General features: G+C 45.1%; 3 protein-coding genes and 1 long non-coding RNA gene across 11 annotated transcripts in view; 3 read left to right on the top strand and 1 right to left on the bottom strand.

Moving 5' to 3' along the window:
• The window catches only part of tecpr2 (tectonin beta-propeller repeat containing 2), a 20,882-nt gene extending 20,356 nt beyond the window's left edge, over positions 1-526 (top strand). For all 8 annotated transcript variants that reach the window (XM_051394505.1, XM_051394506.1, XM_051394509.1 and 5 more), the window contains one exon: positions 1-526. This exon is cut by the window's left edge and continues 1,095 nt beyond it. The gene's annotated coding sequence lies outside the window, so the exon portion shown is untranslated.
• Positions 527-1,573: 1,047 nt separating this feature from the next.
• Positions 1,574-2,951, bottom strand: ankrd9 (ankyrin repeat domain 9). The gene has a single exon (XM_051394515.1). It carries the CDS (start codon positions 2,766-2,768, stop codon positions 1,938-1,940), a length of 831 nt encoding a protein of 276 aa, XP_051250475.1. The 5' UTR covers positions 2,769-2,951; the 3' UTR covers positions 1,574-1,937.
• Positions 2,952-3,312: 361 nt separating this feature from the next.
• On the top strand, positions 3,313-5,441 carry LOC127360243 (uncharacterized). Its single transcript, XR_007883362.1, has 2 exons — positions 3,313-3,402; positions 3,729-5,441. It is a non-coding gene; the product is annotated as an uncharacterized LOC127360243 (long non-coding RNA).
• A 625-nt stretch (positions 5,442-6,066) lies between these two features.
• rcor1 (REST corepressor 1) lies at positions 6,067-15,981 on the top strand. Its single transcript, XM_051394516.1, has 13 exons — positions 6,067-6,703; positions 6,806-6,865; positions 7,661-7,741; positions 8,312-8,364; positions 9,150-9,311; positions 9,663-9,778; positions 10,675-10,753; positions 11,072-11,122; positions 12,123-12,269; positions 12,349-12,426; positions 13,120-13,177; positions 13,304-13,578; positions 15,512-15,981. The coding sequence occupies exons 1-13, from the start codon at positions 6,532-6,534 to the stop codon at positions 15,554-15,556; spliced, it is 1,377 nt and encodes a 458-aa protein (XP_051250476.1). The 5' UTR covers positions 6,067-6,531; the 3' UTR covers positions 15,557-15,981.
• The last annotated feature ends 433 nt before the right edge of the window (positions 15,982-16,414 follow it).

Consider the following 16,414-nt stretch of genomic DNA (forward strand, 5'->3'; position numbering starts at 1 on the left):
ACAGTGTAAAAATGTACATTTAACAGACGTCTGTTTGTGTTTGTTGTTGCAACAAGTTTAACTCACTTAAAACAAAACCTGGACTGTGGTGGACCCTGATGGACTGTGGTGGACCCTGATGGACTGTGGTGGACCCTGGTGGACTGTGGTGGACCCTGGTGGACTGTGGTGGACCCTGATGGACTGTGGTGGACCCTGGTGGACTGTGGTGGACCCTGATGGACTGTGGTGGACCCTGGTGGACTGTGGTGGACCCTGGTGGACTGTGGTGGACCCTGGTGGACTGTGGTGGACCCTGATGGACCCTCCTGATGGGGGTAGTGGACTTGGTGGTTTGAGGTCTGAACTGTATTTATATTAATTAACTAAAGTAAACAAACTCTGGAATGGTCCTTTCAACTCTTCGTCCTCTCTCCTCCTCGTCTCTGACAGCGTTGCCATGGAAACCCGAACAGCTGTCGTCATCCGGTGTAACATCTGTTGTGTGATTTCATCCATTAACTTAATAAACATGTTCAGACACTGACGCAGCGTCTGGTTATTGATCGGGTTGCTTTTATTATCAAACTCTAGATGGCATCATCAAACTGTTGTTAACAGCGCCGCCAGTGGTCGATCAGTGAACTGCAGCTCAACCATCAATAAATTACAATCATATTCTTGTTGTATTGATCTCAACTGTAATATAATATTCAGGTATGTTTTCATTAGTGTTTAATTACCTGAACATAAGAGCCATTATGTTTCCGTTACTTTAGATAATAAAGTATTAATGTTTCCTCCTGGAAAACCTGGAAATTTAGAGACTAGTTGTCCAGTTATGGAAACACTAATCTCTGTTGTCCTGGAAAGAGTGATGGTATTGTAGCCTGTGCTGTGGCCACGTTACAGTGAGAGAAATGGGCTGATGGTTACGTGTTTATGTGACAAACATCTAATCTTTACATTATTAAGAATTATTAGGAATGCTAAGCTATACAGCATTACAATTGCTTATATTTTTATAATGATATTCATGTCATTCATTTATGCGACCTTCATTCTGCGGTGTGTTGATTCAGTGAAACATTCTCCTCACTGATCTGTTTCTACTTTTACTGCACTGTAAAAGAAAAGTTGAATTTTAAGGCGACTATCTTCACTAAAGTTTTTAAGTCAAACTTTTAGATTTCAAATATATTTCAAATGTTTGTCTGACCTCTACTCTGTAGTTGAAATAATTCATTAATAAAAAACTTCATTATTTGAGTTTTTAAAACAAAAAAATCTGTATTTTACATTTTTTACAGTCACTGTTTGGGTGCTTGAAAATCCTATATATAGTATACTAATACTACATATATATACTATAATAGTTACAACTGAAAATATTAAATGATGTGTATGAAATTATGAAATACAGAAGAAAAGTAAATTATCATTAGATCATTATAAAATACTGCAGTCAGCCACCAGGGGCAGACACAGAGGCCACTGTTGTATCTGTCGGCCATCTTTATATAATTGTGTTTTATTGTGCGCTAGCACACACCGCTAAAGCTAATGTCACAATAACAACAGACAAACAAACCTCCACCTTTGTTTGTGTTTATTTACAGTCAATATCCAGGAATAAACATCGGTCCAGACTGAACTCTGATCAGTTTGAAACTCACTGAGGTAGAAACATGTTTCACAGTTACATCAACAGGAAGTTAACGTCCTTCCATCAGATTATTTCACAATAAAAGTCAAACAAACAAACTTTACATATTAAAACCTTGTATCTCCAGGTCTGTCACTTCAGTCTCCTCAGGGTCCTAAAGTCTGTCGGTCAGACGGACAGCAGTATTGATCGCTGATCAGTTATCAGTCTGTTTGTCTTTATTTACATTTTATTTACATCATCAATACGGCGTCCAATCACAGCAGTCCTGAGTGTGTTGCCATGATGACAGTCACTGCCAGCTGTGCAGCTGCAGGAAGTCAGGCAGCGCAGCAATTCGATCCGGGCCGGACCGCGCCAAACACCTGAGCGCCTGCAGCAAGAGGGGGGGCGGGGCTAGACCGCACAGCCAGCTGAAGACTTCATTTCCCAGCAGGCTTTGCCAGTGCTGTGGCTCCTCCTGCAGGCGGCGCAGCGCTGGCGGGTTGGGCAGGTAGAGCAGCAGGAAGTCGAGGCAGCGCTGTGCGTGGCGTCGCTCTGCGGCGTCGGAGGAGACGAGTCGCTGCAGCGCGGCGTCGAGGCCGTCGGGCCGCGCGCCGTGAGCCAGCAGCAGCAGCAGACAGTCGGGGCGCGACAGCTCCACCGCCAGCTGCACCGCCGTCTTACCCGAGTCCGCCACATGTGAGCAGCCACCGCAGCCGTCCAGGTAGTCCCGCTGCCCGCCCTGCGCGTCACAGTCCTTCAGTGCCTCCACCATCATGCTGAGGATCGACACCCGGTCGTAGCGAACCGCCACCGACAGGTGTGGCGAACTGCTGCTGCGGTGGCAGCAGAAGCTGCAGCGCGACGCTCTGAGCGCGCTCACCGAGTACCTGCCGAGCAGGTAGCGCGCGTAGTCCCGGTGGTCGTGTACTAGCGCGTACAGCAGCGCCTCTGATGGCAGGAAGGGTCGCGGGCATCCGTCCTCCCAGCAGAAGACCTCCATACTGCGCATGTCCTCCAGAGTCCAGACCGGCAGCTGCTCACGCACAGCGCAGTAGAACGAGAACGCCGTCCGCTCGCACTGACGCTGCGACGGAGACGAAGACAGACATTCCAACTGAGAGGACAGCAGCCACGGCATGACGACACCCAAAAACCGGGTCCAACAGAGACCTTGTCTTTGTCCAACAGAGACCAAGACCGGGTCTGAAGCAAAGTGTCTAAAATCCCCTTGAAACCCTTTAAACTGTCTGATCCTGGTTCCAGTCTGTCCCTCAGTCGAGCCTCAATCCTCAACTGCTTCTCACTTTTATAGCTTCTCCGCCCCCCCACCGCTCTGCCGCCCCCCATCGCTCTGCCGCCCTCCGACCGCTCTGCCGCCCCCCTACCGCCCTGCCGCCCCCCCATCGCTCTGCCGCATTCGGACCGCCCTGCCGCCCCCCCATCGCTCTGCCGCATTCGGACCGCTCTGCCGCCCCCCCACCGCTCTGCCGCCCTCGGACCGCTCTGCCGCCCCCCCACCGCTCTGCCGCTCTGCAGCTGCTCTTGCCGCGCTGTCCCGCTCCTCCGCCGCTCTCCCGCCGCTCTCCCGCCGCTCTCCTCCCGCCCCGTCGGACCGGTTCAGCTCCATGTGTGGATGTTTGTTTTGGGGGCCGGGGCTGGGAGGAGCCGGGGGGGCGGGGCGGATCGGATGTCTCACATAGCGAACATAGCGGTCTTTAAAGTGCTGCAGATTATATAATGAGGACAGTCAACAACAGCAGAGTTCAGCCTGGGTTAGTTCATCTGTATTGATGACTGATTATTAATTATTACAACAACAACAATAAGATAATAATAACAACAATAACAATAATAAGATTATAACAATAATAACAATAATAATAAGATCATAAGAATAATTATAACAATAACAATAAGATGGCCGCTTTGTGTGAATCTGTTCCCGCTCTCGATCTGACACTGTGTCTCCACCGGCTACCACCGGAGGGAGCCAGGAGGCGTAAACCTCGGTGTGAACACTCGGCACCGGCCTACCTTCTTCAGCTCGTGACGTGGGACCTGGTCGACCTTTCTCTTATGCTTTTATTTGATTGGACAGGTGAAGATGGACAGGAAAGGGGGGACACCATGCAGCCACCGGTTGGATTCGAACCCGAGACGCTGCCATAAGGCCCACCAGGTGAGCTACCCTTCGTCCTGGACCCGCTTTTCTGCACCCCCCCCTCCGGGCCATCTGTAAGGCGCAGCGGTGAAGTCCTCCAGAACCTCTGCCCTCTGGCGTGGGAGCCCACTACCGATCAGCATGAGGTCATTATCCAATAAGACCTTCATCCTCAACGACTTCTTCACCGCCCGTAGGTTGGACTTCTTACTGGTGACAGAAACCTTTTTAGCTCACTTAGATCCTCCTGGACGCGGTGGACGAGCTGCTCCTCTCGGTCGACTCTCGGGACTGTGGCATCCTGATTCTGACCTCAGTGCGGCCTCTGATACAGTGGCTCATGGTCTTCTATTAGACTTTACCAGACCTCCGGTACAGGGTTGAACTGGTTCACATTCTACCTCAAAGACAGAAGCTTCTCCATCAACGTAGGCGGTCTGTCCTCTCCACCAGCCTCCGGTCTCTCCTGCGGGGGTCCAACAAGGTTTCTTTCCACTGATATGCTGACGACACACAACTGTATCTTCCCCGGTCCACTTTATTCAGTCTCACGAATGGTCTCGATGACATAAAGTGTTGGATGGCTCCAAACGTTCTATGTGGTCCCCTGAATCCATCAAGGTGATTACCAACAGTCTGGGCAACCGGTCCGCCCTCGTTAAACGTCCCGTCATATACCTTGCTGTGATATTTGGTTCCGCCTTTAAGATGAGTCCGTGCTGTAAAGTTTGTTTTATCCACCTTGACACCAAAATGAAACCCCCTTTATATCCTCCCCCCCGGTGACTGTTGCTGCCCCCAGACTGTGGAACAGCACATTATTAATATATATTATATTATTATATGCAGCATTTCTCCAAACTCATATTTAAACTAAAATTAGAATGAATCTAATAAAGTAAGAAAAACTGAACTGCATCGTCTTCATACAAATGTTCAGTTTTCATCATCCTGTCTCTCTCTCTCTGTCTCTCTCTCTCTCTCTCCCCAACCCACCTAGAGCCGGAGGATCTGTCCTAGGTTTCTGCCTTTTAACAGGCAGTTTTTCCTTGCCCTTGTCTCCAAGTGCTTGCTCATGGTGGTACTGTTGGGTCTCTGTAATTAATGTTAAAGAGTTCGGTCTAGACCTGCTCTATTTGAAAAGTGTCCTGAGATAACTTCTGTTATGAATTGGTGCTATACAAATAGAATTGAATCATCCTCATCCTCAGGAAGGTGAAAGGAGCTGATGAGCTGTCAGAATAAAAGCATGATGAGGAGCTCCCCCTGCTGTCTGCTGGCTGTAACTCATTCTGACCAATCAGGTCTCAGTGAGCAGCAACTGAACCTGGATCAGACTCACACAACATCAATACAGAAAAACTGACCTTTCACAATAAAATACCATTTTCTGTCCCGGACCTTTACACAAATATCACTGTGGAAAATAAAATGTTATTGGAACAATTACACCTTCTTTTACCATCAGTGAGTCAATAATAGTTGTTTTTTTATAGAGACCACAGTCACAGGGAGGACCAGAGCCGGAGGACATAAAGGTCACACCGACCCTCATCCAACAGACACACAGGAAACAGCATCAGTCCATTATTAGAGATACTGATGGATGTAATCAGCCTATAAACATGTAATAAAGGTTTATTTAAGTCACTTTGGCTCGTGGGTACAGTGAGAGCACGGGGACAACTTCAACACCACCTTACATCATATCACTGCGCCAACCAGCAGCAACATTACAGCTAACGGCCCCTTATATAGTTCCTGTCTGGGAGCACTGGGAGCACTGGGAGCACTATTAGAATAATAACCTCAGTCTTGTTTATTATTCAACAGACTGCTGCTCCCATTGTTGTTGTTGTTGTTGTTGTTGTTGTTGTTGTCATTTTCTGTTACTGTTCAGTTTCCCATAGAAATCAATATTAATATCAGACCTGTGTATATTCACAACAATCTATATATTCCAGTCACATCTGTATAACAGCTGTATGTTGTTATTATTGATTATATTAGCTGAGTCTGGGATCAATAAAACAATCCATTATTAATATCTGTGTGCAGACCGACTGAGCTAATCAATAATAATTAATAATAATCAATAATAATCAATAATAATTCATAATAATCAATAATAATTAATAATAATCAATAATAATCAATAATAATTCATAATAATCAATAATAATCAATAATAATCAATAATAATTAATAAGTGGGAATAGTAGTTGTGATGTTTTAGTGTGTGACCTGTGATGGCAGCAGAGAAACACACACACACACACACACACACACACACACACACACACACACTTCCTCTGTGATCGATCAGCCTCAGTGGGTCTGCTCTCTGATCAGCTGTCCTTCAGTCTCTATCGATCTGTAATCGATACTTCCGGCTGTATTGGTGTCTGTGGTCCGTCTGTCGGTGCCGGTCTGGTTGGATCTGGTTTGTTCTGGATCCGGACTAACTTTTGGGACTCGGTTTGGAGCCTCGGTCTCTCTGGAGCTGTTAGCATCTCTCTGCTGGAGCTCATTGATCTCCTGACCCAGTTTCTGGTCGATTATCGATCAGTTCCCGCTCGGAGACGGACCCGGCCGCTGCTCTCCGGACCGGACATTAGCTTTAGCTCCGAGGCTCGTTAGCCGGCTCGGTTCTGTTAGCACTGTAGCTAGGCTAACTGACGTGCTAACTGTTAGCCTGAGTTAGCAGCTAGCGGTTAGCCCGAGCTGCTCCGTCCTCGTCATGCCGGCGATGCTGGAGAGGAACCCGGAGGCTCCGGGGAAGCGGAGGGGCCGAGCCCCGGCGGGCAGCGGGCCCGGGGCGGCGGCGAACCCCGGCGGGAAGAGTCTGTCCGGTAATGGAACCAGCTGCTGGGAAGAAGGAAGTTCAGGCTCCAGCAGCGACGAGGAGCATGGTGGGTAGCCTCGATCACTGTAGTACTACTGACTACTTCTGAGTTCTGTTACTGAGCACTGTGCGCGCGCGTGTGTGTGTGTGCGCGTGTGTATGCGTGCAGGTGGAGGAGGGATGCGGGTCGGACCGCAGTACCAGGCCGTGGTTCCGGACTTTGACCCGGGTAAGACTCTGAGCCCGTTCGGTAGCCTGGAGGCGGTGGTAGCCTCGAACAACAGCAGCACTAGTTAACTAACATACATGATAAACTGGTTCCTGTCCCCTTAAACCGGTTCCAGCTCCATCATACAGCTGCCTAACTGGTTCTGACCCACTGGTTCCAGCTCTGTACTGGACCCACTGGTTCCAGCTCTGTATTGGACCCACTGGTTCCAGCTCTGTACTGGACCCACTGGTTCCAGCTCTGTACTGGACCCACTGGTTCCAGCTCTGTACTGGAGCTTTAGAAACAGTTTGTATTTAAATGAACAATGTCTCATTGTGAACCTGCTGGAGGACAAACAACATGTATGATGAGCTGGCTGAGAGTCTGAATGTATCACACAGTACTCTGTACTCTGTACTCTGTAATCTGTACTCTGTACTCTGTAATCTGTACTCTGTAATCTGTAATCTGTACTCTGTACTCTTTATTAAGTTACCTGTCTGTCTGCTCTCCAGACTCATTAATAACATCAGGTTCATTCTAGGTTTCATTAGGAAAGTAGTTTAAAAACAGGCACACAGACATTTACAGCACACTGCTGTTAGAGACAATCAGCTGATAATGATTCTGATCAATAATCCATACAGATACAGTGTATTCTGATCAATAATCCATACAGATACAGTGTATTCTGATCAATAATCCATAAAGATACAGTGTATTCTGATCAATATCGTCCATACAGATACAGTGTATTCTGATCAATAATCAATAAAGATGTATATATGTATAATAACTGGTTTGTGTTATCAGAAGTCGCCAAAGCTGCTCAGCTCAGAGAAAACCTCGGGATGTTGGTTTGGATCCCCAGCAGCTGTCTGAACCAGACTCAGTGTAAGAACCAGCTCTGATTACTCTCTACAGTACAGACCTGATCTGTCTGTGATCTGTCTGTGATCCAGTCTGTGATCTGTCTGTGATCCAGTCTGTGATCTGTCTGTGATCTGTCTGTGATCCAGTCTGTGATCTGTCTGTGATCCAGTCTGTGATCTGTCTGTGATCTGTCTGTGATCCAGTCTGTGATCCAGTCTGTGATCTGTCTGTGATCCAGTCTGTGATCTGTCTGTAATCTGTCTGTGATCCAGTCTGTGATCTGTTTGTGATCCAGTCTGTGATCTGTCTGTGATCTGTCTGTAATCTGTCTGTGATCCAGTCTGTGATCTGTCTGTGATCTGTCTGTGATCTGTCTGTGATCTGTCTGTAATCTGTCTGTGATCCAGTCTGTGATCTGTCTGTGATCTGTCTGTGATCCAGTCTGTGATCTGTCTGTGATCCAGTCTGTGATCTGTCTGTGATCTGTCTGTGATCCAGTCTGTGATCTGTCTGTGATCTGTCTGTGATCTGTCTGTGATCCAGTCTGTGATCTGTCTGTGATCTGAAGCTGATGTTTATTGTCTGTTCCAGTGGACGAGTACATCGCTATCGCCAAAGAGAAACACGGCTACAACATGGAGCAGGTAAACCTTTACTGTCTGTCTGCCTGCCTATACCCGTCTGTCTGCCTATACCCGTGTGTCTGGCTGTACCCTTCTGTCTGCCTGTACCCGTCTGTCTGCCTATACCTGTCTGTCTGCCTGTACCCGTCTGTCTGCCTGTACCCTTCTGTCTGCCTGTACCCGTCTGTCTGCCTGTACCCTTCTGTCTGCCTGTACCCGTCTGTCTGCCTGTACCTGTCTGTCTGCCTGTACCCGTATGTCTTACTATACCCGTATGTCTTACTATACCCGTCTGTTTGCCTATACCCGTCTGTTTGCCTATACCCGTGTGTCTTACTATACCTGTCTGTCTGCCTGTACCCGTATGTCTTACTATACCCTTCTGTCTGCCTCTACCCGTATGTCTTACTATACCTGTCTGTCTGCCTGTACCCGTATGTCTTACTATACCCGTCTGTCTGCCTGTACCCATATGTCTTACTATACCCGTCTGTCTGGCTGTACCCTTCTGTCTGTCTGTACCTGTCTGTCTGCCTGTACCCGTATGTCTCACTATACCCATCTGTCTGCCTGTACTCGTCTGTTTTATTGTACCTGTCTGTCTGCCTGAACCCGTATGTCTCACTATACTCGTCTGTCTGGCTGTACCCTTCTGTCTGTCTGTACCTGTCTGTCTGCCTGTACCCGTATGTCTCACTATACCCATCTGTCTGCCTGTACTCGTCTGTTTTATTGTACCTGTCTGTCTGCCTGTACCCGTACGTCTCACTATACTCGTCTGTCTGCATGTACCCGTCTGTCTCCAGGCTCTGGGGATGCTCTTCTGGCACAAACACAACGTTGAGAAATCTCTGGCCGACCTTCCGAACTTCACTCCGTTTCCTGACGAGTGGACGGTGGAGGACCGAGTTCTGTTCGAACAGGCCTTCAGTTTCCACGGGAAGAGCTTCCACCGCATCCAGCAGATGGTACATTACCACGCAGTACCAGTACAGAGGTTCTATGCTGTACCGGTACCAGTACATAGGCTCTGTGCAGTACCAGTACCGGTACCGGTACATAGGTTCTGAACAGTACCATTACCAGTACAGAGGCTCTGTGCAGTACCTGTACCAGTACAGAGCTTCTGAGCAGTACCAGTACCAGTACAGTAGCTCTGAACAGTACCAGTACCAGTACATAGGCTCTGTGCAGTACCTGTAGCAGTACCAGTACAGTGGCTCTGAACAGTACCAGTACCAGAACCAGTACAGAGGCTCTGAGCAGTACCAGTACCAGTACCAGTACACACTGCTGTATAACACTGTCTCTCCCTGCAGTTACCTGATAAGTCGATGGCCAGTCTGGTTCGGTTTTATTACTCCTGGAAGAAAAGTCGCAGTAAAACAAGTCTGATGGACAGACAGACACGAAAACACAAGAGAGAGAGAGACAGGTGAGCTGCACAGGTAGCACTACACTACAGGTAATACTACACTACAGGTAACACTGCAGGTAACACTACAGGTAACACTACAGGTAACACTACAGGTAACACTGCAGGTAACACTACAGGTAATACTACAGGTAATACTACAGGTAACACTACAGGTAATACTACAGGTAATACTACAGGTAACACTACAGGTAACACTACACTGCAGGTAACACTACAGGTAACACTACACTGCAGGTAACACTACAGGTAACACTACAGGTAACACTACAGGTAACACTACAGGTAACACTACAGGTAACACTACAGGTAACACTGCAGGTAACACTACAGGTAACACTACAGGTACTACACTGCAGGTAACACTACAGGTAACACTGCAGGTAACACGGTAACACTACAGGTAACACTGCAGGTAACACTACAGGTAACACTACAGGTAACACTGCAGGTAACACTGCAGGTAACACTGCAGGTAACACTACAGGTAACACTACAGGTAACACTACAGGTAACACTACAGGTAACACTGCAGGTAACACTACAGGTAACACTGCAGGTAACACTACACTACAGGTAACACTACAGGTAACACTACACTGCAGGTAACACTACAGGTAACACTACTGCAGGTAACACTACACTACAGGTAACACTACAGGTAACACTACACTACAGGTAACACTACAGGTAACACTACACTGCAGGTAACACTGCAGGTAACACTACACTGCAGGTAACACTGCAGGTAACACTACAGGTAACACTACAGGTAACACTGCAGGTAACACTGCAGGTAACACTACAGGTAACACCAGGTAACACTGCAGGTAACACTACAGGTAACACTACAGGTAACACTACAGGTAACACTACAAGTGAACTCTGTGTTTCAGTGACGATGAAGTTGAAGAGGGAAACGTGAATCCTCCCAGTGACTCAGAGTTTGAGCCAAATAAAGACGACAAGAAGGAGGTAAAATACTGTTTTCTGACTGTTTACTGACTATTTACTGATTGTTTATCTACTGTTTACTATTTACTGATTGTTTACTGACTATTTACTGATTGTTTACTGACTATTTACTGATGGTTTACTGACTATTTACTGATGGTTTACTGACTATTTACTGATTGTTTACTGACTGTTTACTATTTACTGATTGTTTACTGACTGTTTACTAATTGTTTACTGACTGTTTACTGATCGTTTACCGACTGTTTACTATTTACTGATTGTTTACTGGTTGTTTACTCTTTACTGACTGTTTACTGACTGACTGACTGGTTTCAGGTGAGTTCTGGATCAGAGAGGTCAGAGGTCAAACCAGCTGCGGGACTGAAGGTAAGAACACCTGATCTGTCTCTCTCTCTCTGTACCTGTCTGTCTCTGTACCTGTCTCTCTCTCTGTGTACCTGTGTCTCTCTCTCTCTCTCTCAATTCAATTCAATTCAAATGGCTTTATTGACATAACGTAACACTGTACATATTGCCAAAGCAAGCGTTTGGAATTAAAAATAATAATAATAACAATAAAGGAAAACAATATTAACAATAAATTAATTATAATCTCTACTGTTCGTAATACTGTAACTATGATTGACTCAATCACAGTCACAATCAATCAATCAATCAGTTTGTGTCAACTATAAATGTCATTAAAACAGAAGTAAAGTAACTACAGTTAAAACAAGTAATCTGTTGTCAATATAACAGTAATAACAAATTATTAAATATAATATATATAATATTAAAATATATTCAAATTAAATAGATAGACAAAACTGTAAACGTGTGTGTGTGTGTAAAAACAACAACAACTAAAACAATCAATTATTTTATACATTTATCTGAGTTTCCACTGGTCGTCCTCAGTTCGTGGCATGAGGAGACATATTTTGCTGCAATAATTTGACTTTTGGGCATTTCTCCCAGTAAATAGGGGAGTTTGTGTGTGTCTGATAATAATTTGAATTTGGGGAATATTTGGGAAATGTTTGCGAATAGTTTTTCTCTTAAAGTTTTGAATTTAGGGCATGAGGTTAGAAAGTGCAGCTCTGTCTCTACCTGTCCTCTGTCACACTGGGAGCAGAGTCTCTCCTCTTCTGGTAGCCAGTTCTGTCTGTGGCGACCCGTTTCTATGGCCAGGCTGTGTTCACTCAGTCTGAACATTGTCAACATTGTTCTTAGTTCAGGACATTTTATTGTGATCAGGTAATTTGCCAGTTTGAATTCTCTTTTTAGGGTCAGATAACATTGTAATTTACTTACCTGTGTGTGTGTGTGTGTCTCTCTCTCTCTGTACCTGTCTCTCTATGGACCTGTCTGTCTCTCTGTGCCACAGACAGGCAGTAAGGCGTCCCAGCGGCTGAAGAAGCGTCCTCCCAGAGGAATGTTTCTGAATCAGGAGGACGTCGTCTCGCTCTCGTCTTCGTCTCCTCAGGGATTCATCAGACAGCTGGACTGTCAGCTGGTGTCCATCAAGAGACAGGTCTGTCTGTCTGATCGCCTGTCTGTCTGTTCACCTGTCCTTCTCTCTCTCCTCACCTGTATCTCCCTCTGTGTTTCAGATTCAGACCATCAAACAGTCAAACAGCTGCCTGAAGGAGAAAATCAGTACAGGGGTCGAGGAGTTCAGACAACCCGAGGTAACCACGGCAACACAGCAATATATAGCCACATATAGCAATATATAGCAACATATACTAATATATAGCAATATATAGCAACATATACTAATATATAGCAATATATAGCAACATATACTAATATATAGCAATATATAGCAACATATAATGTAGATATATATACATAGCAATATATAGCAACATATACTAATATATAGTCCATATTGCAACATATACTAATATATAACAACGTACCGCAATATATAGCAACATATACTAATATATAGTCCATATTGCAACATATACTAATATATAGTCCATATTGCAACATATACTAATATATAGCAATATATAGCAACATATACTAATATATAGTCCATATTGCAACATATACTAATATATAGTCCATATTGCAACATATACTAATATATAGCAATATATAGCAACATATACTAATATATAGTCCATATTGCAACATATACTAATATATAGCAATATATAGCAACATATACTAATATATAGTCCATATTGCAACATATACTAATATATAGTCCATATTGCAACATATACTAATATATAGTCCATATTGCAACATATACTAATATATAGCAATATATAGCAACATATAATGTAGATATATATACATAGCAACATATAGCAACATGGAGTTGCTGTAGTTGCTGATCTTTTTGTTTTTATGTTGCTGTTTTTCAGGTGAATCAGAAGTTTAACACTCGTTGGACCACAGAGGAGCAGCTGCTCGCTGTACAAGGTAACTACCTCTAACCTGAACTACCTGTAACCAGGTGAACTGACAAACACCTGGAATAATTCAACCTTAAATGCTTAAATCAAACTTCTCAGTCGGTGACTCTCCCTCTTGTCCAATGACACACAGCCATCAGGAAGTATGGGCGGGACTTCCAGGCAATCTCAGATGTGATTGGTAACAAGTCGGTGGTTCAGGTGAAGAACTTCCTGGTGAACTACAGACGGAGGTTTAACCTGGACGAAGTTCTTCAAGAGTGGGAGGCTGAGCACGGGATGGAGGGGGGAGACAGGGGTGGAGGAGAGGAGGACAAGATGGACGACAAGATGGAGGACAAGATGGAGGACAAGATGGAGGTGTGTCCTGCTGAGGAGGAGGAGGCCACTGCTAAGGAGACAAAGGAGGTAAGAACTTTTCATGTTTACTACAAATCCCAGAATCCTCTGTTGATCACTTCACTACACTTACTACTGTTACTGTGACTCTACTGTTACTGTGACTCTGCTGTTACTGTGACTGTGACTCTGCTGTTACTGTGACTCTGCTGTTTTACTGTGACTCTGCTGTTACTGTGACTCGACTGTTACTGTGACTGTGACTCTGCTGTTACTGTGACTCTGCTGTTACTGTGACTCTACTGTTACTGTGACTCTACTGTTACTGTGACTCTGCTGTTACTGTGACTGTGACTCTGCTGTTACTGTGACTGTGACTCTGCTGTTACTGTGACTCTACTGTTACTGTGACTCTACTGTTACTGTGACTCTACTGTTACTGTGACTCTGCTGTTACTGTGACTGTGACTCTGCTGTTACTGTGACTCGACTGTTACTGTGACTGTGACTCTGCTGTTACTGTGACTGTGACTCTGCTGTTACTGTGACTCTACTGTTACTGTGACTCTACTGTGACTCGACTGTGACTGTGACCCTGCTGTGACTGTGACTCTGCTGTTACTGTGACTCGACTGTGACTCTACTGTGACTGTGACTCTGCTGTTGCTGTGACTCTGCTGTTACTGTGACTCTACTGTTACTGTGACTGTGACTCTACTGTGACTGTGACTCTACTGTTACTGTGACTCTACTGTTACTGTGACTCTACTGTTACTGTGACTCTACTGTTACTGTGACTGTGACTCTGCTGTTACTGTGACTCTGCTGTTACTGTGACTCTGCTGTTACTGTGACTCTACTGTTACTGTGACTCTACAGTTATTGTGACTCTACTGTTACTGTGACTGACTCGACTGTGACTGTGACTCTACTGTTACTGTGACTCTGCTGTTACTGTGACTCTACTGTTACTGTGACTCTGCTGTTACTGTGACTCTACTGTTACTGTGACTCTATAGTTATTGTGACTCTACTGTTACTGTGACTCTACTGTTACTGTGACTGACTCGACTGTGACTGTGACTCTACTGTGACTGTGACTCTACTGTTACTGTGACTGTGACTCTACTGTGACTCTACTGTTACTGTGACTCTACTGTGACTGTAACTGTGACTCTGCTGTTACTGTGACTGTGACTCTACTGTTACTGTGACTCTGCTGTTACTGTGACTCTGCTGTTACTGTGACTGTGAGTCTACTGTTACTGTGACTGTGACTCTACTGTTACTGTGACTGTGACTCTGCTGTTACTGTGACTCTGCTGTTACTGTGACTCTACTGTTACTGTGACTCTACTGTTACTGTGACTGTGACTCTACTGTTACTGTGACTGTGACTCTGCTGTTACTGTGACTCTGCTGTTACTGTGACTCTGCTGTTACTGTGACTGTGACTCTACTGTTACTGTGACTGTGACTCTGCTGTTACTGTGACTGTGACTCTACTGTTACTGTGACTGTGACTCTGCTGTTACTGTGACTCTGCTGTTACTGTGACTGTGACTCTACTGTTACTGTGACTGTGACTCTGCTGTTACTGTGACTGTGACTCTACTGTTACTGTGACTGTGACTCTGCTGTTACTGTGACTCTGCTGTTACTGTGACTCTACTGTGACTGTGACTCTACTGTTACTGTGACTCTACTGTTACTGTGACTGTGACTCTACTGTTACTGTGACTGTGACTCTGCTGTTACTGTGACTCTGCTGTTACTGTGACTCTACTGTGACTGTGACTCTACTGTGACTGTGACTCTACTGTTACTGTGACTCTGCTGTTACTGTGACTCTACTGTTACTGTGACTCTACTGTTACTGTGACTCTACTGTTACTGTGACTGTGACTCTGCTGTTGCTGTGACTCTACAGTTATTGTGACTCTACTGTTCCTGTGACTTAACTGTTACTGTGACTCTACTGTGACTCTGCTCTCTGCTGCAGGACTCATCCTCTCCGGCAGACTCCCAGAAGCCTCAGGCCTCCTGAGACCCTCTGACCTCTGACCCCGCCCCTCTGGTTTTATGACGTCATCGTGTGTTTTATGTTATTTTATTTCTCAGTTTATCAGTTAGTCAATATGTTGGACTTTTTATTGATCAGGTGTGAGGTTTGTGTCTCGTCACCGCTCCCTCTGGACCAATCACAAGTCAGACCTGACCTGTCAAAGTGTATGGGACCTCTTTTTTGAATAATGTTTTTAATCTGTTTATTATTTCTCCTTCTTTCTTCCTGTGTGTGTGTGTGGGTGGAGGTGGTTGGGGGGGGGGGTTACTGAAGCAGCCATGTTGGATGATGTCACTCAGGTTGGAGGCATGTCCTGATGATGTCATCCTGTTTTGGGATTTTAGGATCTTTTAGGGGAGTGTCAATAAAACCAAAGTTCATCAATAAATGAATTTCTTCTCTTTTGAGACGTCAGTTTGTTGGTTTTTGAGCTTACACACATCCAGTGAAATCTATAATCAATATAAAGACGACCACAGAGTTTAAAGCGTTATTGAATGTTTGAAGCTTGTTTCCATTTTAACAGAATTCACTTAGCTGCCGGTTAAATATTGTTTGTTATATTTGATGTCAAATTAATCTAAAAACTCAACTCTTTATCTTTTATATTTGACTGTTAATTAAAGTTTCCTTCGATATCTGAGTCGTTATGCTAACATCAACATGCTAACATGCTAATGTTTAGCAGGTAGCAGAAGGCGGACTTATTCTGAGGTCATTTTACACAAACAGGAAACAGGACCTGCGTTCTTACAAAGGATGTCAGAGGGAGGTCTGGTGCCGGGCTCAGGAGTCCACAATCTGTACTGCTCTGGACTGTACTGGACTGTAGTGGACTTG

The sequence above is a fragment of the Dicentrarchus labrax genome, unplaced genomic scaffold (assembly GCF_905237075.1).
Source record: "Dicentrarchus labrax unplaced genomic scaffold, dlabrax2021, whole genome shotgun sequence".
NCBI classification, from domain to species: domain Eukaryota; kingdom Metazoa; phylum Chordata; class Actinopteri; family Moronidae; genus Dicentrarchus; species Dicentrarchus labrax.